This window comes from Heteronotia binoei, chromosome 4, assembly GCF_032191835.1.
Source record: "Heteronotia binoei isolate CCM8104 ecotype False Entrance Well chromosome 4, APGP_CSIRO_Hbin_v1, whole genome shotgun sequence".
Taxonomy (NCBI): domain Eukaryota; kingdom Metazoa; phylum Chordata; class Lepidosauria; order Squamata; family Gekkonidae; genus Heteronotia; species Heteronotia binoei.
This window is the reverse complement of record NC_083226.1, coordinates 30,024,908-30,049,783: the sequence shown is the minus strand read 5'-3', so window position 1 is coordinate 30,049,783 and position 24,876 is coordinate 30,024,908. Positions and strand designations below refer to the sequence as shown.

At 45.2% G+C, this 24,876-nt stretch overlaps 1 protein-coding gene across 1 annotated transcript in view; it reads right to left on the bottom strand.

Annotated features, from left to right (window-relative positions):
• Positions 1–22,632, bottom strand: part of SLC49A3 (solute carrier family 49 member 3) — a 38,453-nt gene extending 15,821 nt beyond the window's left edge. Inside the window, exons 1-3 of the mRNA XM_060237042.1 lie at positions 22,471–22,632; positions 4,057–4,215; positions 22–241 (exon numbers count right to left, since the gene is read on the bottom strand). Coding sequence (XP_060093025.1) covers positions 22–241; positions 4,057–4,215; positions 22,471–22,602 — 511 coding nt within the window. The 5' untranslated portion in view covers positions 22,603–22,632. The remainder of the gene's footprint in view (positions 1–21; positions 242–4,056; positions 4,216–22,470) is intronic.
• Positions 22,633–24,876: the final 2,244 nt, after the last annotated feature.

Genomic DNA, 24,876 nt, shown 5'->3' with positions numbered 1-24,876 from the left:
CAACCATGTTAAGTTACTTACACATCGAGGCAATCATATTAGCGGTGGCTCTCTGGTGATCGGGGAACCACAAAGCAGCCAGTTTGGTTGGTGCAAACACAATGAGTGGCTGGGCCACAGCACAGAGGCACTGTCCTACGAGCAGGTAAACGACGTTGAGGGAACCCAGGCTCAAGACGCTGATGACGCTGAGTTCTCGGACGATGCTCCCCACCATATTCAGCCAGGCACAGAGTATCACCTGTAACAGAGCAGACAGTGTTAAAACTATCCTCTTAAAGGTCAGGAACAGGGACCTGAACGGAATGCAAAAGTTATTGAGACTTCCTGTGTTTTCAAGCATGTAATCCAGTACTGGATAGAAAGTACCCTTTTCCCACCTGGCTTGAGTTTCGAATCCTTGGTTCTCCTGGCCTTAGTACCAGTGAGATCATAACTCCAGCTCCCTCTCTTCCTTTCACATGACTGTGATAACTTTGCTTTGGCGTGAATAGCTTTGGCGTACACCTACTGACCACAGGATTTGGCAGGGATTTGGTGTACATGTACCATAGCTTGTACAGAGATGTTCATGGGAACTTGCGTATTTTGCATCACTGGGAAGCTCCTCATGTACCTTCCCAGACACACCTTGAACCCCTAAGGTGGTCACATGTGTTGGAATCATTATGGGCCAGGTGGCCACCTTAGGGGTTCAAGGTGTGTCTGGGAAGGCTGAAGGTCACTGGGTTAATAGATAGCTTTTTGTTACATTCATTCACACATGAGGAGCTTCCCAGTGATGTGTAGATCCTCCTGCTAAGCACAGCTACCACTTTGTCTGAACACGGAAAACACACAGCTTTGACATACACATACTGATCACTGGATTTGCCAGGGGATCTGGTGCGCTTGTACCATAGCTTGGACAGTCATGCAAAATAGGCGGGTTCCCATAGTAGCCACAAACGCCCTCCCCCCAAAAATCAGGGCCCTGTGGGACCTGCCACAGTTTTGCAGGGCCTGTAAGACCAAACTGTTTAAACCTGCCCTTAACAGTTAAGGGGAGGCGGCTACTATTCCACAGAACCGACAATCTATAGAGTTTTAAACAATAGTAATCATAATGAATGTAGAGGAGAACAACATCGGTGCGCATCTTGGATTTTGAGTAATTATAAACTCTATGAAAATGGCTTTTAAATTGTATAGTCTGTTTTTTAACCTTCTGTATTGTTTTTAAATTGCTGTTAGCCGCCCTGAGCCCGTTAGGGGAGGGCGGGTTATAAATATGATAAAATAAAATAAAAATAAACATATGTTGGAATCGTTATGGGCAACAAGAGCTCCAGGTATATGGGGGCGTAACACCTAAGAAGGGCTTATACATCTAATAGTACATTGAGGGCTTAGTGTAGTATGGCATGTGGGTGACGTTCTAAGCTGAGTTACATGCTTCTATTCCCATCGGCTCCAGTTGACTTAGACAGGTGTAAACTATGCTCAAGACAGCACTCTTAGTTGTGAACCAGGAGGCTCCTTTGGTTCCAGTCTTTCCCAACCTGAACTCACTGAGCGGCCTCAGCCTCCCCACTTCTGTAGGAGGGAGTATGACACCATTAAGCAACAAGATGGCAGAGAATGTACACCATGTGCCTGTAATGGTTATACATGTCAGTGTAATTGCAAGGTAGTCTTTACCACCGCAGAACATGAAAGTTTGCGCTTCTGGCTTGGATGACTTTGGGTCATGAGACTGTCTAATATTCCCCTTTATACATTTGCCTAAGGCCATGGAAGATGCAGACAAGTGGGTGAGCCTCCTATCCCTGATCCAGCCTGTCAGACAACGTGGCTGGCTTGGTTTGTAGTTAGTTCTCAGATTGTTGTGTTCCTTCATGATCATGAGCAAACAAGTAGGCTATCAAACTGTGTGATCTGTTTTCCTATCGCACTCCTGTAGAGTACTGGTCCAAGTATCTATGAGAATACACCTGCGCAGCTGCCGGCCAAAATCCAGTGTTTCATATCCACTGTGGCTCAAGAAGACTGCACATTTATACCCCGCCCTTCTCTCTGAATCAGAGACTCAGAGCAGCTTACAATTTCCTATATCTCCCCCCCCACACAACAGACACCCTGTGAGGTGGGTGGGGCTGGAGAGGGCTCTCACAGCAGCTGCCCTTTCAAGGACAACCTCTGCCAGAGCTGTGGCTGACCCAAGGCCATTCCAGCAGCTGCAAGTGGAGGAGTGGGGAATCAAACCTGGTTCTCCCAGATAAGAGTCCGCACACTTAACCACTACACCAAACTGGCTCTCAGTGGTAGAACCACCTCAGTGGTTCTCAGTGGTAAAGCCACCTGCTTGGTATGCAGGCATCTCCAGTTTAAAGGATCACGCAGCTGGTGATGGGAAAGAGCTTGGCCTGAGATGCCTGGAGAGCTGCTGCCTATCAGTGTAGAGAATACTGATGCTGATGGACCTGATTCAGTGTAAGGCAGCTTCATAAATTCTGTGCCCAACAGAAATCACCAAGGCACCATTTAGCACAAGTTTCTGTAATGCATTGAATTAGGTGGAAAGATAGAATCCTGCCTTCCAAAACTTGTAGTACCCTTGTGTATATAATGGTGCCCAGCTCTATCACTATTCAAAGCTGCCATGAGGAAATGTGAAAATGCTACAGATATTTTGTTTGCTTAATGCTGTCTCCAATAGTTTGGTGTAGTGGTTAAGTGTGTAGGAGAGCCAGTGTGGTGTAGTGGTTAAGTGTGTGAACTCTTATCTGGAAGAACCAGGTTTGATTCCCCACTCCTCTATTTGCACCTGCTGGAATGGCCTTGGGTAGCTATCGCAGGAGTTGTCCTTGAAAGGGTAGCTACTGCGAGAGCCCTCTCAGCCCCACCCACCTCACAGGGTGTCTGTTGTGGGGGGGGGGAGAAGATACAGGAGATTGTAAGCTGCTCTGAGTCCCTGATTCAGAGAAAAGGGCAGGGTATAACTCTGCAGTCTTTTTATTATCTTAGAGAAGCAGGTTTGATTCCCCACTCCTCCACTTGCAGCTGCTGGAATGGCCTTGCGTAGCTCTCGCAGGAGTTGTCCTTGAAAGGGCAGCTGCTGTGAAAACTCTAAAGGAGATTGTAACCTGCTCTGAGACTCTGATTCAGAGAGAAGGGCGGGGTATAAATCTGCAGTCTTCTTCTCATTCAGAGGTGCTATACTCTTTGTATGCTGGGGTAATCCCATAAGGTAGTGGTGTTCAAACTTTGTACCTTTGAGGATCATTCTCTTTGATGAGTCTGCAACGGATTCTTAAGTAGCGTTCTACTTAATGTGTGCTCAGTTTATTCAAAGTACTGGCCAGGCATTTCTATCATTCTATCTGTGCGCACTTTTGCTTTACGCCTGATGTTCTGCTGTGGCTGCGTTTTGCAAGAAGTATTGGTAGCTGAGCCAGCTGTCTGTTTTTGGAAACTTCCTGGCTATCCCTTGTTTTCCAGTTGAGGAACCTCTACATATGGTTTCTCCCTTCCGGCAGTTTTATCCTCATAACCACATTGCAAAGTAGATTAGTCCTTGGCAGGGGTAGGCAGCCATTTTGGCCTGAGTGCTGGGGGAACAAAATGCATCACTTGTGAAGATCTTGGCGTGTGGGCAAACAACATGGAAGAAGGAAAACAGGAGGGTGGTACTCAGCCAAATGACCAGAATTTTAGCAATTTCCCTTGAACTCAGCTGGTGGCTGTGCAGGTCTGGGGGTTGGTGATGGACATAAACCAGGCCTGTTGACCGGAGACCTTGCCCTTGCTGCCAACCAAAATTGTATGATGTGCCACTGTTGGTGCATGCGCTGGAGGTTGCCTTCCCCGGGTCTAATGGGCAGTGAATGGACCAAGAGCAGATTCATAGTTCAATGCCAACATGAACCTGAGGCTTCGTTGGTGCTAAACCTGAACTCAATCTGCTATATCATCCATGTCTTTTGGTCAGCGTACAAGCAGCCTCTTGATTCTGTGGGACACAGTTTGAAAATGCAGGAGTCAATCTGAATAGTGCCAGTCTTAGTTTCAACTTACAACACACTTAAGTCCAAGGGTGTCCAGCATCCATATGGCTACCAGCCCAAATGGAACGGATATCACCAGGTACACAAGAGACAGCCAGTTGACCATATCCAGGGAAATGTGGAAGTGTTCGGCTGTTTTATCAGCCACCGGAGCAAATGACAACCAGAGCTGCAGAGGGGTAGAAAAAGAGAGTTATTATTTTCTTTTAGCATACTAAAGTAATAATCCAAGTGTGGCTGGCAAATTTTAGACTCCTTTACTAATGACTGCTTTTAACAAAGATTTGTAATTAGCTACTTGCCCCATCTTCTATGCAATACAAGGCTCACTTTCAGGTGACTTCCATGATCTTCATGAAAGTGGAATTCTTTTGCTCTGGGACCATAAATGGCTACAACCGTCATTTATGGGGCACAACTCTGGATAGCTCAGGTTAGCCCAATCTTGTCAGATCTTGAAGCTAAGCAGGGTCAGCCCTGGTTAGTATTTGGATGGGAGACCACCAAAGAATACCTGGGTTGCTACACAGAGGCAGGCAACAGCAAACCATAAGTTATTGTTAATGTGGTATTGTGACTGTGAGCCGCCCAGAGTCCGTATGGAGTGGGCAGCATACAAATTTAAGGTAAATAAATAAAAATAAAATGGGGGTGCCCAATTTGATGCCCCCAAAAGGCTGGCACTCTAGGCAATTGTCTACTTTGCCCAGTGGTAGGGTTGGCCCTGCATGAAAGAAAGTGATATAAACTGGCCTGTGATATCAAAATCATGTGCCAGGAAGAGGGGGAGAACCAGAATGATGACCCCACTGGTGTCAAGACCAGGACTGTGAGTAGGAGACCGAGACAGCTGGGGACCAGAAAGGCAAGCTAAGCACAAGATGGACCGCATGAGGAACAACCCAAGGATCAGAGCTATCGAGAAATCTTTGCCTTGCCATCCTGCAGTTTCTTCCAGCAAAGATGCAAAGCGCGGCACTCCATCCAAAAAGCAGCCCCCCCCCCAAAAAAAAACCTGATCAAAGCTGCCAAGTAATACACTGTCTTTCAATTTGCAAATATATATATTACAAGAGTCATGTACAACACAAATTAAACAATACAATAATGATAAAAGTCAGCGGTGCGAAGACCTTTTAAAGTGACAGAAACCCCAAAGGGGCCAAAAAACCCTGTCTCCAAATGAATTAATATAAGTCCAAACTTGGAAACAGTCCAACTGGAATTCACAAAGTGGGTGCTCCTGAGGAACGTAGCTTCAACGTAGCCGCTTTCTTCAAAGACATCTCTCTAGATTTTGATGACGTTTCAATTCTTTCTTCTGTTTAACGGCTCAATTATTTAAGATTATTTGAGAAGCATCAAGCTTCTCATTTCAGTGTGAACATCGGCATTTCAGTGTGAACATCGGGGAAGGAGCCCGATGTTCACACTGCAATAAGAAGCTTGATGCTGTGATTAGAGAATGTAGAACGGGGTTGTTAAATAATTGAGCCGTTAAACTGAAGAAAGAATTGAAATGTCATCAAAATCTAGAGAGACATCTTTGAAGAAGGCGACTATGTTGAAGCTACATTCCTCAGGAGCACCCATTTTGTACATTCCAGTTGGACTGTTTCCAAGTTTGGACTTATATTTATTCATTTGGAGACAGGGTTTTTTGGCCCCTTTGGGGTTTGTCACTTTAAAAGGTCTTAGCACCGCTGACCTTTATCATTATTGTATTGTTTAATTTGTGTTGTACATGACTCTTGTAATATATATTTTTGCAAACTGAAAGACGGTGTATTACTTGGTGGCTTTGATCAGTCTACTAATTACACCAAGTGCCCTTCAAGCAGCAGTCCCACAAAAGAGGCAGATCTATAGGAGCTCATGACCTAGCAGTGTGTCCCAACCCACATGGTGCAATAGAACAGTAAGGAATGGATCCTCCCTCTAATGGATTAGCCCTGTTGCTATCAAATAAATTGGCAAGCAGAGACAGCTCCAGGTTCTTTTGATGGGCTCTGGCAGCTTGATGTGGTTTGTGCCAGTGGCAGATCATGTGAAGTGATGGTATCACTTTACTCTGCTCTGGTAAGACCTCACCTGGAGTATTGTGTTCAGTTTTGGGCACCACATTTTAAGAAGGATATAGACAAGCTGGAGCAGATCCAGAGGAGGGCGATGAAGATGGTGAGGGGTCTGGAGACCAAGTCCTATGAAGAAAGGTTTAGCATGTTTAATCTGGAGAGGTGGCGGCTGAGAGGTATGATCACCATCTTCAAGTACTTGAAGGGCTGTCATATAGAGGATGGTGCAGAATTGTTTTCTATGGCCCCAGAAGGTAGGACCAGAACCAGTGGGTTGAAATTACATCAAGAGTTTCCGGCTCAACATTAGGAAGAACCTCCTGACAGAGTGTTTCCTCAGTGGAACAGGCTTCCTCGGGAGGTGGTGGGCTCTCCTTCCCTGGAGGTTTTTTAACAGAAGCTAGATGGCCATCTGACAGCAATCCTGTGAATTTAGGGGGAGCTATTTGTGCATTTCCTGCATTGTGCAAGGGGTTGGACTAGATGACCCTGGAGGTCACTTCCAACTCTATGATTCTATAACCTGTCCTTTTGTGTCACACCAAGTTGGGGTGCTGCCTGACAGCAGGTTGCTCCAATAATGCCAGAGCAGCTTCTCAGAGTTTTATAGAGGGTGAGATTTGAAAGATGTTCAGCGGCGATGAAGAACCTTTCACAGCTCTGATCCTCGGCTTGTTCCTCATATGGTACATCTTGTGGTGCACTGCTTGCATTTCTAGTCCCCATACTTTGGCACAGTGTCAAAAAATGATTATTTTTACTGTAACTGAAGCTGACTCAAAGCACTAATTAGGAAATGACTACAAATTCAGAAGAACATTTAACACACCTAGCTGGCACAAGTTCCCCTTAGATTTCTGATCCTGGGCCATTAACACTTGCCCAGGTTGGCACGTGGCCAACAGTAGGAACATAAGATTTCTAGAAGCAAAGACTAGGTTAAGTAACCACTGCTCTCTATAAATTATTCTAGCTCCAGTCACCAAGAGGGATATCGGAGTCTGAATATTTCCTGATGATACTGAGCTTTAAAATTGAGCGCAGATGTGGTCCAAGACTTCCTGGTTACCAGAAGAGTTTGAAAGACGGACTCTGGAGAATCTTTCCTTCAAAAACCATGGACAAAAGCAAAGTATTTTCTGATTGTACAGAGAGCTGATAAGCAAGCACAATCAATCTTAATAAATAAATCTTAATAAATAACAATTGCAGTCAACAAACCAGCAAAGTTCGAGCAATCAGGACAAGTCATATTAGAAAAATCCATTAAAATTTAGTTTCAACATTGAAACCTAAACAAATTATATATAGTAGTATAATAAATTAGAAAATCCTAAGTTTTCTACATAAAAATCAGACCTTGCTCAAGCCCACCATCTGTAGCTTTCCATGTTTGTAAACCTGGGAACAAACAAGCACTAAAAAGTCTGGAAAGGGAATATTTTACAATGTAAATGGCCCTGACTTGGATGGCCCAGGCTAGCCTGACCTCTTCAAATCTCGGTAGATAAGCAGGGCCGATTGTGATTAGTACTTGGATGGGAGACTGTCCTTGAAATACCAGCAGTCAAGAGGACAGAAGTAGGCTTTCAGCCACCTCTCTCTGAATATCCTCCAGGCCTCCAGTAGGGGGTCAGTCACCAGAGGCTGACATGACTTTTAGGTACACACACACACACACCTAGAACAGTAGCCCCAAACCTTTTTGGCATCAGGGACCAGTTTTGCGGAAGACAATTTTTCCACGTGCTGGTGGGGGTGCTGAGGTTTTTGCTGTTCCAGGCTGCCCCCATGCCCACACCCTGTCCCCATGGGGGGGTCTTTAAATGGGGGGAGGTGGGGCTGCTTCTGTTGCCTCCCTGCTAGGTGAAGCCGAGCCGCCTCTTTCGTCCACCCGGGTCTTGGGTAGGCAGAAGGGGTGGCGAGGCACCAGGCGGTGTGGGGAGGGGGTGCTTAGTAGAGCCTTAGGCATCTGCCTACATGCCCCACTTCCACACACTGGCCATGTACAAGAGCACCATATGTCAGCTGCGACTTGACAGCACTTTCCACCATCACATTGGTCAAACACTGCAAACCATTGTGTAAATCAGCAGGGCCAGTTTTGTAGGCCCTGGGTGAGCGTCTAACTGGGCCCCCTTTCCCACTTTGAGTCCCTGTTGGGAAAGAAGACATGGTACAAATGAGGTAAATAAATATCTCAGAAGACCCTAGAGAAGATGGTTAGAAAAAGATTACACAGTGAGCCCAGATTAAGGCTGAGTGAAGAATTTTTGAAACCTAATCTCAGAGTCCAACACTATCATCAAGTGGTTCTCATGAATCACTTTTCAATTCCAATACAGCTCATGTTGTAGGTAAACCAGTGCAAAGACTGGTAATTACTAGACAGCGTTTTGCTAGGAAATGGAGAAGAATATGATTGCTTGATGTTTTGTTCATGCTTAAAACGTAAAAATTAGACCTCATGGGCCATACAAGTTCATTAAAAAGAATTTAACAAGATCCACAGAAAATGTTGAATGTATTAAGACTAAAAATCACAGATGGGTTTTGAATTTTGTTTTAAAAATTAATTTCCTCAGAATTTGATCATAAATCTGCAATTTAAAATTACAACAGAATGAAATTTCAGGTTCGGGTAATCCTAAAAAGCACAATGTGTCCGAAACTCTCAATCTTCTTTGTGTACAAATCTTGGAGCTTAACCAAGTATCACTGAACGATCTTGGCTCCATATCAGCTTTTCACTCTCAAAGATATAGCCAGAGGTACCTGAATTCCTGGTATTTACCAGCACAGAACAAACATGCCAAGTCACAGTACTCCCCTGGGAGTAGCAGAAGTGTTCTATCACTGGAATGGCAGGTCCTAGAGTGAAATTACAACCCCAGAGAATAGAAGTTCTCTGGAACTGGAATGACAGCCCCCCCCCGGGGGGGAATGACAGGTTCTGGCAGTAGCAGAAGTGTTCTGGGACAGGAATGACTGGTCCCAAGGGTGGTGTGACGGCCCCTGTGATTGAAATCAGTGTTCTGCACCTGTCATCACAAACCTTAGAATGGGGGTGGCACTCATATATTTGGTATGAGACACCTAAAAAAGGAAGCATTTTTCTTAGGCATGAGGTAAGGAAATCTCTGTTTAAGACATGGTTGGAAGTTAAAAACCAAGTATATAAATATATTCCCAAATGGATTTCCCCTATAGAAGCATCTGTGCAGCCCAACCTTTTTTTGTTGGGAAGAGAACCAGACTTATGAATATTTACTAGATACCAAAAATGATTTGAAGATTGATGAAAATTTTAAAATAGATTGGTGGCTCCAAATGCAAATTAAATCAAGATATAAAGTGGATAAGGGGGTAGGCTTCGCTAAAAACTTAAATAAATTTGATCTTATCATAGGGGGATCAGATCGAAAATTGATCTCTAAAATTTATTCTTGGTTATTAGGACTGAAAATGCAGGATGAAGGTGTGAAGGAAAGCTGGATTAAATGGCTGCAGGAGTTTGGTCATAATATTGAATTAACTGATGGGAGAAAATATGGAGGGAAAATTTAAAATTGACTAAATCCTCTCTTTAAAGAAAATTTATACAAGATGGCATACTGTTGGTATTATACTCCTGAAAAGCTTTCTAGAGCTTTCCAAAACACTTCTGATAAATGTTGGAAATGTGGTAAAGTCAAAGGAACATTATACCACATGTGGTGGAAATGCGAACTGGCTAAAAAATATTGGGTGCAGATTCTCTCTGGACTCAAAAGATATTAAAGATGCAAATTACTCATGTGCCAGAACTATATTTATTAAATATATGCAGAATGTCGATATCTAAAGCAGCGAAAAAGTTACTGCTTCATATTGTTACAGCAGCGAGAATAGTGTATGCCGAATACTGGAAGTCGTCTCAAATACCAAATAGGGAGGAATTCATGTTGACACTGCTGGAAGCAGCTGAAATGGATTTGTTAACCAATAGGTTGAGAGGAGGGAATGTAGAGGAATGCAAGGAAACCTGGAATCTGTTGTATGAATGGGCAAAGAAATTGGGTTTTGAATTGATAAGGTAATATATATGTTTTAGGTTTAGTCCTTTTGCTCCATTAGATGTTATGTTTAGAATAAGAAATTTGTATGTTTATTTTCTTTTGTTTGTTTTGTTCGTTGTGTGCTATATATGTTTTTAATAAAATTTTTAAAAAACAAACAAACCTTAGAATGGAATGAAATACCTTACACTGATTTGAATTACAAGGGCCATTGTTCAAATCTGGTACCTGTCATTCCAAGTCTAGAACACTTGTGCTACTCCTGGGAGCTGTCATTCCAGTAAATCAATCTGGGAGTAGAGGGGAGGTAGGAAGGAGGCGACTCCTCCCTTGCCTTCAACTGATTCCTGCAGACTCCCTCCTCTCACAGAAGCGGCCATTTTAATGATTGTATAACCCCTATGATTTGGGTGCAGCTTTGTCAAGGGGAACCATTAGACTGAAGTCCTTGCCCCATACAGCCAGGGAAGGGAAAAATCAGCTGTATTCATGTGGTAACTCAACTGTCAAGGTGGCCTCAAGGATAATAAATATGCAAATAATCACATACAAGATCAAACTGAGATGGTATCTCACACCAGCCCAGCTTTCGTACAGCCTGCCCTCTTTATCTCCTGCTTGCTGGAAACAGTGTGAGAAGAGAGGGACATTCTTCTATAATTGATGGTCTTGCAAATTCATATATAAATTTTGGACTCAAGTTGTTTTAGAAATGGAACAAATAACAGGACATTAAATTCTATTGGTTCCAGACAACATACTTTTGAATCTCTGGGAAAAAGCAAATCTCTCCCAATCCAGCAAAGTGCTTATTTTGACTTTGTTAACTGCAAAAAGTTTAATAGCCAGCAAATGGAAAGCAGACAAACTCCCAACCATATAGTCGTGGCTTACCAAATCTTAGGAATTATTTGTTTTAGTAAAAAATAACTGAAGTTTAGAATTGCACTCATCTAATACGACTATACTGGACGAATGGCTCCCTTTCTTAGGAAAAAAAATGAAAAATTATCACAGCTACAGGCAATCTATCAATATGGTTAATTCTCTAATATTATTCCATTAGAAATTTTCCTCTTTTATTATGTACAAATGCTGTCTGATAATAAGTTTTGTAAAGCGCTCTGCCTGTACCTTTTAATTTTTACTTCCTATTGTCATAATCATTACTATTATCTTTATTTAACGTTCATTTTTTTTGTTGTACCCCTTTTTTTTGTAATATTGGAATTGATCTAATAAAGAAATTGATATGTTAAAAAAAAATTGTCAAGGTGGTTCAGAAAGCAGCAACCTTCTGTCTGCCAATCCTGTCTGCTCTTTTATCCAAGGTCTATTTTCAGCCTCCCTTGAACAGAAATCCCTCTGTGTCAACTTGTCACAAACAGACACCAAAATTAAAACTGCCAAAGAAAATGAAATTAATACAGCCTTAAGTGTCGCCAAGAGCTTCTCCCACAAGCTGACAAGGGCTGTCAAACTAATTATGCATGGAACACAATAATCCCAGAGCAAAGTACAGCAGCACCGCAAAAGCAGGTAAGTCTTTTTGCAGAAGTGGGGAAACAATACAGTTTAATGCAAGCCCTTAGCTGGCATGGCAGCTCCCAAAACAAAGTGGCAGTGAAGGAATTAAGTCATTTTAGAGATGAAATGCAACACAAACAATGGCATGTGAGTCAGAGTCCCTTCAGTCCTCTGCAGACCCACCCTATTTGAGCAGTATGAAGGAATTTCTTTGAATTCCAGTGTTATCAGTGGACTTAGACTAGGGTTAGTTGGCGCAGCATTTTCTGTTGCATTTTAGAAGAAATTTACTTCCGCCCCTTCAAATTATTTTTTGTAGGTTCACCTCCTATCTCCTGTTTATAGATTTTTTCTTAGCTTCTTGATATGTGGAATCTTTTTCACAAAAGGTCTTGGGATGAGAAGCTTTGTCATTGGTGCTCCAAGTACTTTCAGCATTTTACCTCAAGGAAAATAATTGTTGTCTGGCAATGGACTTTTTAAAAAATTGCATGTTTTACTTCATTTACACCAAACTTTGCTCTACAACAGGGACCTACAACAGCTTGTATCCTTCTCTATTTTATTCTTACAACAACTCTGAGAGGTAGGTTAGGCTGAGAGTGTGACTGGCCCAAGGTCACCCAGCAAGCTTTCGCAGCAGAAGGGAGAGTTGAACCCACAGCTCCCAGGCACTAGTCCAAAATGATACCAACACCAGCTGTCATATTTTTTCCAGTTTTTTTAGGTTGCTGATATACTGTTTAGCTTTCAACACGAAAAAATCTTGCCTTCTAGTTTGTGCAAATTTATGGTCCTGACAACTGTGTTGCTTCCGTGGACCTTGCTAATGTATAAAGTCTGGGGATTCCAGATGGTTCACACACGACGGCAGCCCCCACCAGTCAGACTTCAAACTGTGAAGGACGTTGTGGCCTTGAAGAGAAACCGCCTGTCAGATACGAAGACCAAATGACAGAAGTGTAGGAATTGTCTTCACAGGGCAGGTCTGTGAGATTTTCAGAGGCATCTGGGCTGGCTGCTTGAGAAAAGAGAACTATGGATCTTGGTTCTCAGAATTCAAAAGCAGGACGACATTGGTCAAAAAGCAATCTCTCTTGCCCTGACCTGGGTAGCCCAGGCAAGCCCGATCTCATCAGATCTCGGAAGCTAAGCAGGATTGACTCTGGCAAGTACTTGGATGGGAGACCTCCTTGGAATACCAGTTGTCAGGAGGGCAGTGGCAGGCTTTATTCAGACACCTCTCTGAACACCCTCCAGGCCCCCAGTAGGGGTCAGTCACCACAGGTCACCATGACTTCCAGGTGCACACGTGTGTGCACACCCACCCACAAATAAAAAATACCCCCAAAAGGGTGGGGAGAAAAGCAATCTCTCTTTCCTGGTCCAGTTAAAGAATACATCACCAGGTCTATCTGAGAATATTCCCAGGGGCTTCTGAGGTACCTGCAGACCGAAAACAGAATGGATGCTTTCCACTCTTGCCCACCCAGGATGCTGGGGGAGATGACCTTAGACAAAGGATCCCAAAGAAGAGGTGGCAATAGATAAGGTTGTTTGGCATGTCACATGGGAAATGTTTATTTCCTGATCCACGAAAGGTATTGGGCCGTTAACCTTGTAACCGAGCACCGCCAGTGATGCAAACGAGGGTGATTCATGCATGAATAATCTTCACTGGATAGCCGCAGCATCATATCACACAGCAACATGCACATACACAGGAGGACCGGTTTGCACCAGAGAAGATGAACATGCTTCCCTGCATTTTAGTGCCGACACGCCTAGTAGCTTATATTGATTCTGACAGGTGTTACAAGGACTTGCAGAGAGATCCAGCCTTCTCATGCCTGTTGGTTACCCACTCACTTGCCAGCAATGTAGGGCTCCTTCTGGGTAGCAAAGGGGAAAATGCAGTTACCGCCTTGTCCCCTGCCTGCCGGGGGGGGGGGGGGAGGGGGGAACCAGGCAGTGGCAGAGGATGTGTGTGAAAGCAACGCGGATTCTGAGGGCTAGAAAGGGGTACTCTTTACCAACCTCCAGGTGGTATAAACATAAACAGGAAACCACGGCGTGTAGATAACTGTCAACAACGCTGCACATAAGCATTACACACATTTATGCCGTATCAATGAATAAATTTATAACTTTAAAATATATTCAATTCAGACTATTTCAATTTCCAATACTTTTAAAGCCCATAGATCCAATTAATTAAAATCACAATAATCAATTTAGCAACAGGGTTAGTTAATCTAATTAGCAGCAGTTAGTAATAGCATGGAGATCTAAACAAAAGTGCAGTCAGTAGTAAGGAAATTTCAGTACCAGGTGCAAAGTGCAAAATTAAATTGCAGATATAAAGTGCAGAGTGCAATTTCACAAACTGGGATTACAACTTCTAGCTGGCAGCGATAGGCTCTAAGAATTTTTCAGTAACAAGCTCAATCAGGTTCTTAACTCCGACAAGTGGTGATTGCATGTTCCAGGAGCTTCACCTTGTTTTCTTGAAACTTCCCAATAGTGCGGGTGGGAGTATTGACGAGGCAGGCAGGAAGCAATGTCCAAAGGCAAGGTCCAAAGGTGGCTGTAGTAGTGTCGCTGTAGGGAGATATACTTGGGGCTGGTGTGGAAAGTTTGGTCCCCTCCTCCGCGGTAACCCTAGGAGACAAAGCCCCCGCCCTTGTGTTCAGCTGCAGCTGGAGCAGGCACACAAGGCACTCTTCGGGGGTTGTTGGTTTCAGAGAGTATTGGTGCTCTAGTTCTCTCTCATAGCGCCGCCACCGCAGCCACAGCTGATGCCGTCCTTACCTCACCTCCACCATCCAAAAGCGCTCGCAGTTTTGTTGGCTGTGTCCACATTCCACTTCGCGGCACCTGCAAGTTCCAGCGAAGTAGTCAGGCCATGCTGGGCGCTGCGTTAGATAATCCAGTCACGCTATTTTTCCAGGGAAAAATATGTGATAGTTGATAACTTGAATTGAGCCCAGTAACTGATGGGCAGCCGGTAGAGTGACTGCAGGATGGAATAATATGCATCTTCCATCTAGCTCCTGATACTACTTGAGCCATGGCATTCTGCACCAACTGCAGCTCCTGAATTGATTTTGAGGGGACACCAATGTACAGTGCATTGAAGAGGAGGAGGTGGAGATTGGATTTATATCCCACCCTTAGCTACCCAAAGGAGTCTCAGAGTGGCTTACAATCTCCTTTCCTTTCCCCTCCCCACAACAGACACCCTGTGAGGTAGGTGGGAGTTCTCCCAGCTTTGAGAGAACCCAGAGTCACATTCGCAAGTGTATGTGGGAGAGTGGAGAATCAAACCCCGTCCTCGCAGGTAAGAGTCTGTGCACTAAACCACTACACCAAATGGACTCTCTAGTCATAGTCTAGTCTTGGTGATATTGTGGCATGGATCCAGGTGGCCAGATCAAGGTAAGGGGCCATCTTCTGCACTAGGCTGAGTTGGAAGAAAGACTCTGCGTGTGTGTGTGTGTCTGAAGCTGCACTAACTTGCTTCTCCAGTAATAAAATTGGGTTTAGTATACCAGCAAGGCTCTTAACTGAGTCAACAACAGTCAGCTGAACTCCACTGAAAGTGAGGAGCACAATGCAGCTTAGAATCACTGAGCTGAGGGCCTCAGAAATGCTGAATCATCATTGGTTGCTTAGGGCACTGGACATCATTCTCCCCTCCTCCATTTTAGCCTCACAGCAACATTGTTGTGAGGTAGGCTGGGCTGAAGAAGAATGACTGGTCCAAAGTCATGTAACAAACTTTATGGCTGGATGGGGATTGAACTGTCAGAGACTGCTCTCAACACCCCAACCAAGACAATAGTATCGGAAACAAAGATGGCAGCAAGAGGGAGAAGAATCTGAAGAGGATTAGCTGAGGAAGAGGCAGATTCTTCCAGAAAGAACGCCCTGATCAGGCCTGGCGTGTCCAATGCCAGGTAGGTGGCCACCTGGCCTACAGGGGCACTGGGCACCCCTTCCCACCCCCATCCTCTCCCTGAAGGCAGCCCCAGCAGTCTATGGGGCAGGCTGAGCCGCCAGCACAGATAAAACCAGTTGGTGGCAAGAGGCAGTGCAGCAGGAAGGGAGCACTGTGCCCATCTCTTCCTGTTTGCTCCTGGCTTCTCTCCTCAATGCCGCCTCTTCCTATTCACCTATGTTGGCAGCCAGAGGAGCCAGGACCAAACAGGAATAGGGATGGTGGGGTGTGTGCTCCAGTGCACCAACAGGGATCCACTGCCACTGTGCTCAGGTGGGGGAGGGGGGGGGTGGAAAGGCACAAGGTGTAGACGGGACACCAGGGGTGAAGGGGGGGCACCTTGCCTGGGGCTCCAGCCTGGCACTGGCATCCTAGCACCAGTGCTGGCCCTGATGTTTCATTTCTTGTGTTTTCAGAGAACATTCCTGACCAGCTTTGGAAGCAATGCTTATGTCTTCAGTATCTGGAACAGCTTTGGCCAGAAAGCAGTCTTCTGAGGATAGCAAGCAAGACTTTGTAAGTTGTAACTTGAAGTGTAAACTAGATTGAGGGAGCCTGCTAGTCAGGGCTTTTTTTCTGGGGGGATGGCGTGGAAACAAAATTCTCAAAAAACATTAAAAACTTCATGAAGGGCACCTGTGTGTTTCTCCTTCATTTCCCTCTTGAGAATTCCAGCACCTCTTTTTTTAAGAAACCCCACCCCCCGCTTCTAGTTAAGAACACGAGAAGAGCCCTGCTGGATCAGAACAGTGATCCATCTAGTCCAGTATCCTGTCTCACACAGTGGCCAACCAGTTCTTCAGAAGGGCCAGCAACATGGCATGGAGGCTGAGGCCTTCCCCTGGTGTTGCCTCTTGACACTCAGATTCAGAAACTCAGTGCTCTGAACATGGAGGTTCCCCAGGGCTTTTTTGGTAGAAAAATCCCAGCAGGAACTCATTTGCATATTAGGCCACACCCTCTGAGATCAAGCCATTCGGGACTGCATTCCTGCTAAAAAAAAAAAAGCCCTGAGGTTCCCTTTAGTCACCATGGCTAATAGCCAATGACAGACTGATCCTCCATGGATTTGTCTAATCCTCCTTTAAAGCTGTCTATGGCTGTGGCCATCATTGCATCCTCTGATAGTAAATTTCACATTTTAATCACTCTCTGTGTTTAATTAAGAGATTAAACTACCATAGGGATTGACTCCTCCAATGAATTACAATTTAAGGAAGTAAAAAGATCTGCCCGCAATACAAATGCCCAGCTAAATTGCCATACTATCCATATACTTTTAATAATTAAAATTAATTACATTAATTATAAATTATAATATTTTCGTTCTGGTTACCTCCCATGATTCCAGTGCCCTATGCCTAATAAAAACCAAGCTACTAGGGCACGATGAGGCGTATTTTACCCTCAGTAGCAAACAGTAGCAGTAGAACACAAGATATGCATGATAAAAGCTCAATATTTATGTAAGCTTACAAAGTGGCTTACACCGATCTCTGTTATGTCTTTCTAACAGCCCTATGAGGTAGGTTAGGCTTAGAGGCTATGACTGTCCAAGGCCACTCAGCAAGGTTCCATGGCAGAATGAGGATTCGCACCTGGGTCTCCCAGATCATAATGTAACTTGGCTGGCTCATTCTTGAGTCTTGTAGAAGCAGTGGGGGGGGGGGGGGAGATTTTTACAAAACACCTGCATAGTTTCCCTCTTGTAATTTTCCTCCACAAGGAGCCACTGTTAGTAATGTAAGAGGAGCGGTCCAGAGAACAGGTAAAATGAACTAACCTAGGATTGCTTTTCTAGCATAGGAACATAATTGTTCTGTGTTGCAATGGGCACATAAACACAACAAGGATCACAAGTTAGCTATTTAACCGGCGAACTGAGCAGTTCGGCTATAGGTATGGAGGACAAGGTAACATTTCTGATTTTGGGCGCAGTTTCTAACTGTGGTGGATAATGAATAGAATTTGTTGGGTGATAAAGATCAGTTTAATAACTGGGTTCAGTAGAGAGAAGGAAAACAACACACAGTTTGCTGAAGGTTTGTTGACCTGAATGAAACAGGACTAGCAGTTTGGCAAAGATTTCTAGAATCTGCTTCTAAAAAGGTTTTTTTTAAAAAAAACAAAAACGCCAATACCTTTGATTGCAACCAACCAAATGGCATTTAAAAGAGCACAAACATTTTAGCTCAACAGAACTCTTTCTTAAGTTTGATGTTACAATTTTTAAAAACTATTTTTAACACCCAGGCTGCGAAGAGTGTTATTGAACTTGAAAGCTTCCACAGGTGTCATTGGCTGGTCCTAACAAAAAGTGTTACATGGATAGTGCTGGGACTTCTTGGTGTTTACTTCTCTGGGACCAACATAGCTGCTAACCGTATGTCCAACTTGGACCACTGGAATGGTTCTTTGGTTTGCTTTTATATTTCCAAAATGGCAATAGGTTCTGTTATGTTTTGTTGCTGGCATTTGTTTTGTGTGTGTAAAGTAAAAAAGATATTATTTAAAAAATGGCAATGGGTATTTGTTTTCACCCCATGAACTTTGACCTCTAGTGCTCCAGTGACTGTCAAATGCACAAAGAAATATTGGCCTAACTAAAGATTGAGACATCCATGCACCACATTTAAAAAATGGGGCACTGTGCACCACAGCTAAAGAATGGGATCCCTGCGCACATACCAGTATCTGCCTAACGGGAATGCCATTTATATGTGCATACCTTGTAGTGCTCTTGGTACCACTGATCATACGTTGCTTGACTTGTCTCCATTTTTTACAAAGCTCACTCCACTTTTTGCACCCCTCTGAGGTCCGACATGTGACTCTAAGCTTTGTTCCTCCTTAAAAATATTAATCTGCATGTTCTCTTCCTGTTTGTAAAAACAATTATCTAGCTATCCTCTTTTGAAGATCTTGTGAATGAATAAATCACAACGGTGGACTGATGGAAGAGAGAGCAATGCCCGGACAGGATGGAACATTTGGGACCCACTTCTTGGCTTTCTCCGGGCCCAACAGATCTTCAAAGGTAATAGTCAGCTGGTAACTTCCACAGTAAACTGAAGATCCAGCTTGCTCCAATCCCTCGGCATCTAAGAAGTGGCAACATTCTCCTTATTCCTGCTGCAAGTCAGTAGAGACAGCAAGGCTACGCTCAGAGTATAAGATCGCAGCTTAAGTTAGTTTGTCCATCCCTATCTGCTTGATATCTACTAACAGGCTAGGGAGTTTTATACAGTGATGGGAGACAAAAGTAAAAGCCAGTAAAAGTTATCTGGACCCCAACAGGCATCATCAAATTGACAACACAGAAGCAAAAATCCAAGAGACTTGTGACACCTTCAATATGTTCTGGCATAAATTTCTGTGGGCCCTATTTCTCTGCAACAATGCAGGCCTGTGGCTGCAGCGGGCATATGGGGGCAATGCCCCCTGAGAAATATGTCACAATCTCTTTCTACATTCCCAGTTTTCATTTAAAAAAATATGCTTTTAGCCCTTTTCATTGTAGAGATATAAGGGGGAATGTGGTAGTGTTTTTGTCCCAGTTGCGAGGTTATGAATGGGGGGAGGGCTGCAAGACAGCTGGAACCAAGATCATTAACCAAAGTAATTTTTTGTCTGCTACATTCATCTCCTTTCCTGCTTAAGCCTTTATTTCTTGTTAGATTCTCTCCTCTTTAATGTCTATGGTGACAAATCAGAAAGTTTGGCAGAAAGATAGTTAGACACATGACAAGGCAGCCATAACGACAGAAGCAAGAAGTTGTGCGTCACCTTATCATGGTGAGCATAAATGGCTTGCCGAGATAACGTGACCCATTTCCAACTGGGGATGAGTCACTCTAGCAGGACAAATGACAAAAACACCTGGATGGGATAATTATTTTCTGCAGGGCGTTAACCACTCCTAAGCCCTTTTAAGCTCTGCCCTGTCAATGCCAGACAAGAGGCTGGATTGGTTGGTTTCAGTGCCTTTACTGGGAATGCAGAGAGAAAGTGACTAGCACCAGATCCTCAGGGCTGAGGAGGGATTTGCACTGGGTACCCCTGCTGCTACGGTCTGGGTTAAGCACAGACCGAATGGAGCGTGTTTGTTTCACGACTTCACTGGGAGTGACAGGCATCTGACTTTGGGGCTTCGTTTTGTACACTCGCCCGTTTCTGCTTCCTCTTGGGGATTAGGGCTGTCCTTTCGCTGAAGATGCAGCTTCTGATTTCTGCCAATCAACTTAATTGCAAGCCTTTCCCATCCTAGTTCTTTGAGAGCGAAAGTTTCCATTGTGCATAATTTTTATCCTCTTTCATCAAATCCCACCCTCCAGCAGCCTGCTTTGCTGAACTCAACAGCCCTGCAGGCTTCTTTTGCGTTTCATCCAGGGGAAAATGCTCCACCTCCTTTCAAACATCACCTTTCCAGCTGCCCAAGTGAAACTTCTTCACTTTTAAAAAGGCTGACTGAGCGTATCTATCCGCTGATCTCATTTTTTTTTCTTTTTCCCTTCTCTCCCTGCTTGCGCCTCACCCAGCCTGTGAAAAGCAAATTGCTTTAAAAAGAAAAAAGAAAAAGCCCGCCCCATGAACATCCTCAGACTTCCTGTTCATGCGTCTGGCTATTAACCGGACTCTACACATAAATCAGAATTAACAAGGATACGCTGTTTTCTTCTCTTTCCCAACCATGCTTCTTTTAAAAAAGCAAACAGGGTTAATTTGCAAAATGAGAATAGGAGGCTCATCTTCGTGACTGTAGTTGCTCAACAACAAGGAAGAAGCACTCTGCACATTTTCAGAGGACCCTGACACACGCCCACTGAAACTAGATTTCCAAGAGTTCAGCCTGATGCCAGATCAAGAAAATACAAAAATAATCACCGGATAACAATAACACCTTCATACTCTCAATGTGTGCGTATGCTCTGTTTAGTGCAATACAAATCAACATACGTTAAGTACAATCATACAGCCACTCAAACTCAGGGTGCTCTTCTCCCCCTTCCCCCAAAGTCTACTCCAAAGTAAACTCAATGTTCGCTATTACAGATGCAAAGGTGTTATTGTTATCCGGTGGTTATTTTTGTATTTTTCTCTATATACACCAGAACCTGTTGTATATCATTACATGATGTCAGACTGAAACTGCAATTCAACAGATACCATCTGGGAGTGGATCTGGTCGAACTGCTGCCTGTTATTTATTTTACATTTTTTTCATTTTTATCCTACCCTTCCTCTGTGTTGGCATCCATGGGTTTCCCTTTATCCCCACAATGACCATGTGAGGAGCATATGGCTGAGAGCGACAGAATGGTCCCATGGTCATCCAATCACCTTTATGGCGGCACAAGGTAGGACTTGAACCCAATATCCCTTGCATCGGACACTCTACTGGACCATCTCCTCCATTTTATCTTCACAACAGCCCTGTGAGGAAGATTGGTCTGAGTGAACAGGGATGGATTAAGATCACTCAGTGAGCTTTTATGGCACAGCGCAGAACTTGAAACTGACACCCCTTTGTAATGGAACTGGACACTAAACTACCTCCACCTCCACTTTAACTTCACAGCAACCCTGTGGGGTAGATGAGGCTGAAGGGAGGGGGGGAATGGATCAAAGTCACCCAGTGAGCTTTATCCATGGTGTAGGACTCAAATCTGATACTCTGAGATCCCAGTACACCATACTGGCTTGGCAAAGCACTCAGCTGCAAATAAAGGCACTTAGGATCATGCCCTAAAGCTGCAGCCTATGAGTAAGTCCACTAGATTAGAATATAGTAAGGCTTATTATTTTGAGCCAGTTTGGTGTAGCGGTTAAGTGCAGCGGATTCTAAACTGGAGGAACTGGGTTCGATTTCCCGCCTTTCCACATGAAGCCGGATAACTTGGGGCCAGTCACAGTTCTCTCTGAGCTTTCTCAGTCCCTGAAAAGAAATCTGGCTCAGGGTGAGCAAGACTTGTTTCTAGGTGCTGAGAGAGCTGTTCACATAATGCTAAGAACTAGAACAGGGGTGACCAAATTGTGATTCAGGAGCCACGTGTGGCTTTTCTATACATATTATGTGGCTCTCAACGTCCCCACCACCCCAGCAGCCAGCTTGGAGAAGGTATTTGTCTCTTTAAATCCAAGCCAAGCCAGCCCATGGCTTGGAGACTGCATTTAAAGTTGTTTTCTTTCCACCTCTCCTTCTCACCTCCTTCCCCTATTTGTCTGTCTTCCTTCCTTCCCTCCAAAATTTGATGTTCGTGTCTTGCGGCTCTCAGACATCCGATGTTTATTCTATGTGGCTCTTAGGTTAAACAAGTTTGGCCACCGCCGAGCTAGAACTTGAGGCTGCCAGACAATCTTCAATCTCCTGGCCATATGCCATATGACAAGACATTCACTAATTCCGGGCGTCCGAGGGCTTCCTTCTTCAAAGGGCCACCGGACTTCTGCTTTCTTTTCCTCCTCTGGACAATCGCAGGGCGCGGGAGGAAAACAAAATCTGTTCCGCCGCGCGATCCTCTGCAGAACGAAAGACTCCAGCGTAAACCTGTTGGTTCCAAAGGGGTCGGAGGCTGCAAGCGGACAAGGAGCCGTGCTGCCCGAGTTTGCAGGGCTAGTTCGGATTCGGAGGCTGAATCGAAGAGGGCGCAGCAGAAACAACCGGCCGGCCGGCCGAGCAAACACCGAGAAACGCAGGCTGCTGGCAAGGTCAGGAACCCTGGGAACACAAGCCCGCCCCCCCTCCCACTGGCGTCCTTACCTACCATGGCATTGGAAGAATTGAGCAGGCAAACGACGGCCAGCACCAGCCAGCGTCTCTTGTAGAGCTGGAAGCCGCCGGGCGGGCAGGGATCGCCCTTCTCCTCGGCCTGTCTGGCGGCGACCTCCACGTCCATCTTCCCCCTGCGAGGTAGGCTCGCCGTCTTGACTTCGCTTGGTTTGCGGGGAGAAACAAAAAGGGGAAAAGCTCCCTGTCCACGTGGCCCCGCCGCCTTCACCGCATCCTCCCCGATGCGGCTCTCCCAGGATCATCCGGACCTTCCAAGCCCCATTGCTAAACCGCGCGGCGGCGGCCTGAAAAGCCGGTTCAGCCGCAAACGCCCGCCAGGTCTCGCCGCCCCGTCCGCGGGCGCTTTAGCAACACCACCGGCAGCAGATCGCCCGGGCGAAAACCACCCGCCAGTTCCTGGTTGGCGGGCAGACACGCCCAGGGCGGCTTCCTCGCGGGGTCCTAACGCTGTCGCTTTCCGAGCCCTGGCCAGGAAAAAAGCAAGAGTTAAAAGGCTCACGAAATGTGTTCCGCAGTAAGATTTCACTGAGGGAGAACTGACTGCTGAAATATTCCTCTATTACAAGGGCAGGCCCGTAGCCAGAAAATTTTAGAGGGGGGGGAGGGGACCCAGAGGATAAAACTTTAGGTGGGGGTGGGGGTGCAAAACGACTTCATGAACTTAAAAAACAACATGTCATTGGTTACCATAGCATTTTTGCAATCTCTAGAAATGGCCTTATGCCCTGTCTGCACGCTGGAAAGAGAATTTGGGGACTGGCACAGCTTCTCTTGTGCAGAGCAGAGTAGGGGGCTCAGTGGGAGCCGCTTGTAGCTGTAGGCCCTCAAATGGAGGGGCCATACAAATGGCGGGGGGTTGAATGGAGTGGCCTGGCCCCCACTCTAGCTACAGGCCTGTACAAGGAGGAGGAGGAGAAGAAAGAAAAAGAAGGAAGAAGAAGAAGAATTGGGTTTATACCATTCCCTTCACTTGGAGTCTCAGAGTGGTTTACAATACCTTTCATTCCCCACAACAGACACCCTATGAGGTAGGTGGGGTTGAAAGAGAGCTCTGAGAGAACTGCTCTTGGGAAAACTGTGACTGGACTGATCCAAAATGGCTGCATGTGGAAGAGTGGGGAATCAAGCCCAGCTGTCCAAATTACAGTCCACAACTCTCAACCGCTACACCAAACGGGCTTTCATAATCTGCATAATAAATTGATACCTCAGATGCTGGATGAAGCCAGCTCCCGTTCAGGAGAGCTGATTCTGGAATACATTTTATTCGTCTTCCAGATGCCCCTGGACTTCCGTTTTAGTTTGTTGCTACAGACGAACTGGGCCACTGTCTGGCCAGACCTTCAGTCTGCAGTGAGTCTGGATCTTCCCTGACCTGGATATCTCAGGCTACTCTGATCTCTGTCAGATCTTGGAACTCTAAGCAAGGTTGACAGTTTGGATGGGAGATCTCCATGGAGTTAAACCACCACTGAACGTTTCTCGCCTGGAAAACCCCACTTTGTGGCCATAAATCAGCTGTGACCTGAGGGGACTTTCCACCCCCAGTCTGGGTTAGCCTCAGAACAAAGCACATGGAAGGGAGGGGGACTGGACAGGAGGGGATGGAGAAAAAGAACACCCTCTTTTGGGGTGAGGCTCGCTGAGTAGAGGGGTACCCTGCTTTATGCTGCCTTCAACACCCTCCTCAGCCCTTTTCTCCTAGCCAGTTCAAAGGGGAAACTGATGGGCAATAGATTCAGAAGTATTTCTTCACTCAGCAAAGGATCCTGTTCAGCAAAAGGAAGCAGTTCTTCACTTCATGAGCAATAAACCTGTGACTTGACATGGGGTGAGGCCGTAGCTCAGGGGCAGGATGTCTGCTCTGCACGCAGGTTCTGGGTTTACTTCCTGCCATCCACAGTGAGAAAGATCAGGAAGGCAGTGATCTGAAATACCTTCGAGCAGGGGTGGCCAAAGGGGTGCTTAGCATAAGAGCCATACAGAATAAGTGTCAGATGTCTGAGAGCAGGAAGGAAGGAAGGAAGGAAGGAAGGAAGGAAGGAAGGAAGGAAGGAAGGAAGGAAGGAAGGAAGGAAGGAAAGCAAATAAATGGGGAGGAGAGAGGGAGAGGTGGAAAGAAAACAACTTTAAATTCATTCTCCAAGCTGCCAGCCATCTTGGCTTGGAGAAGTAATTTAAAGAGAGAAATGTCTTCTCCAAGCCAGCCAACAGGGCAGTGGAGGCTTCAAGAGCCACACAATATGTGTGAAAGAGCCACAGTTTGGCCAACTATGCCTTAGACAGCCATTGCCACTCAGAGTTGGTAGTACTGACCTTGATAAACCAATGGTCTTATTTGGTATAAGGTAGCTTCATGTGCTCACCAGTGCTAGGATGC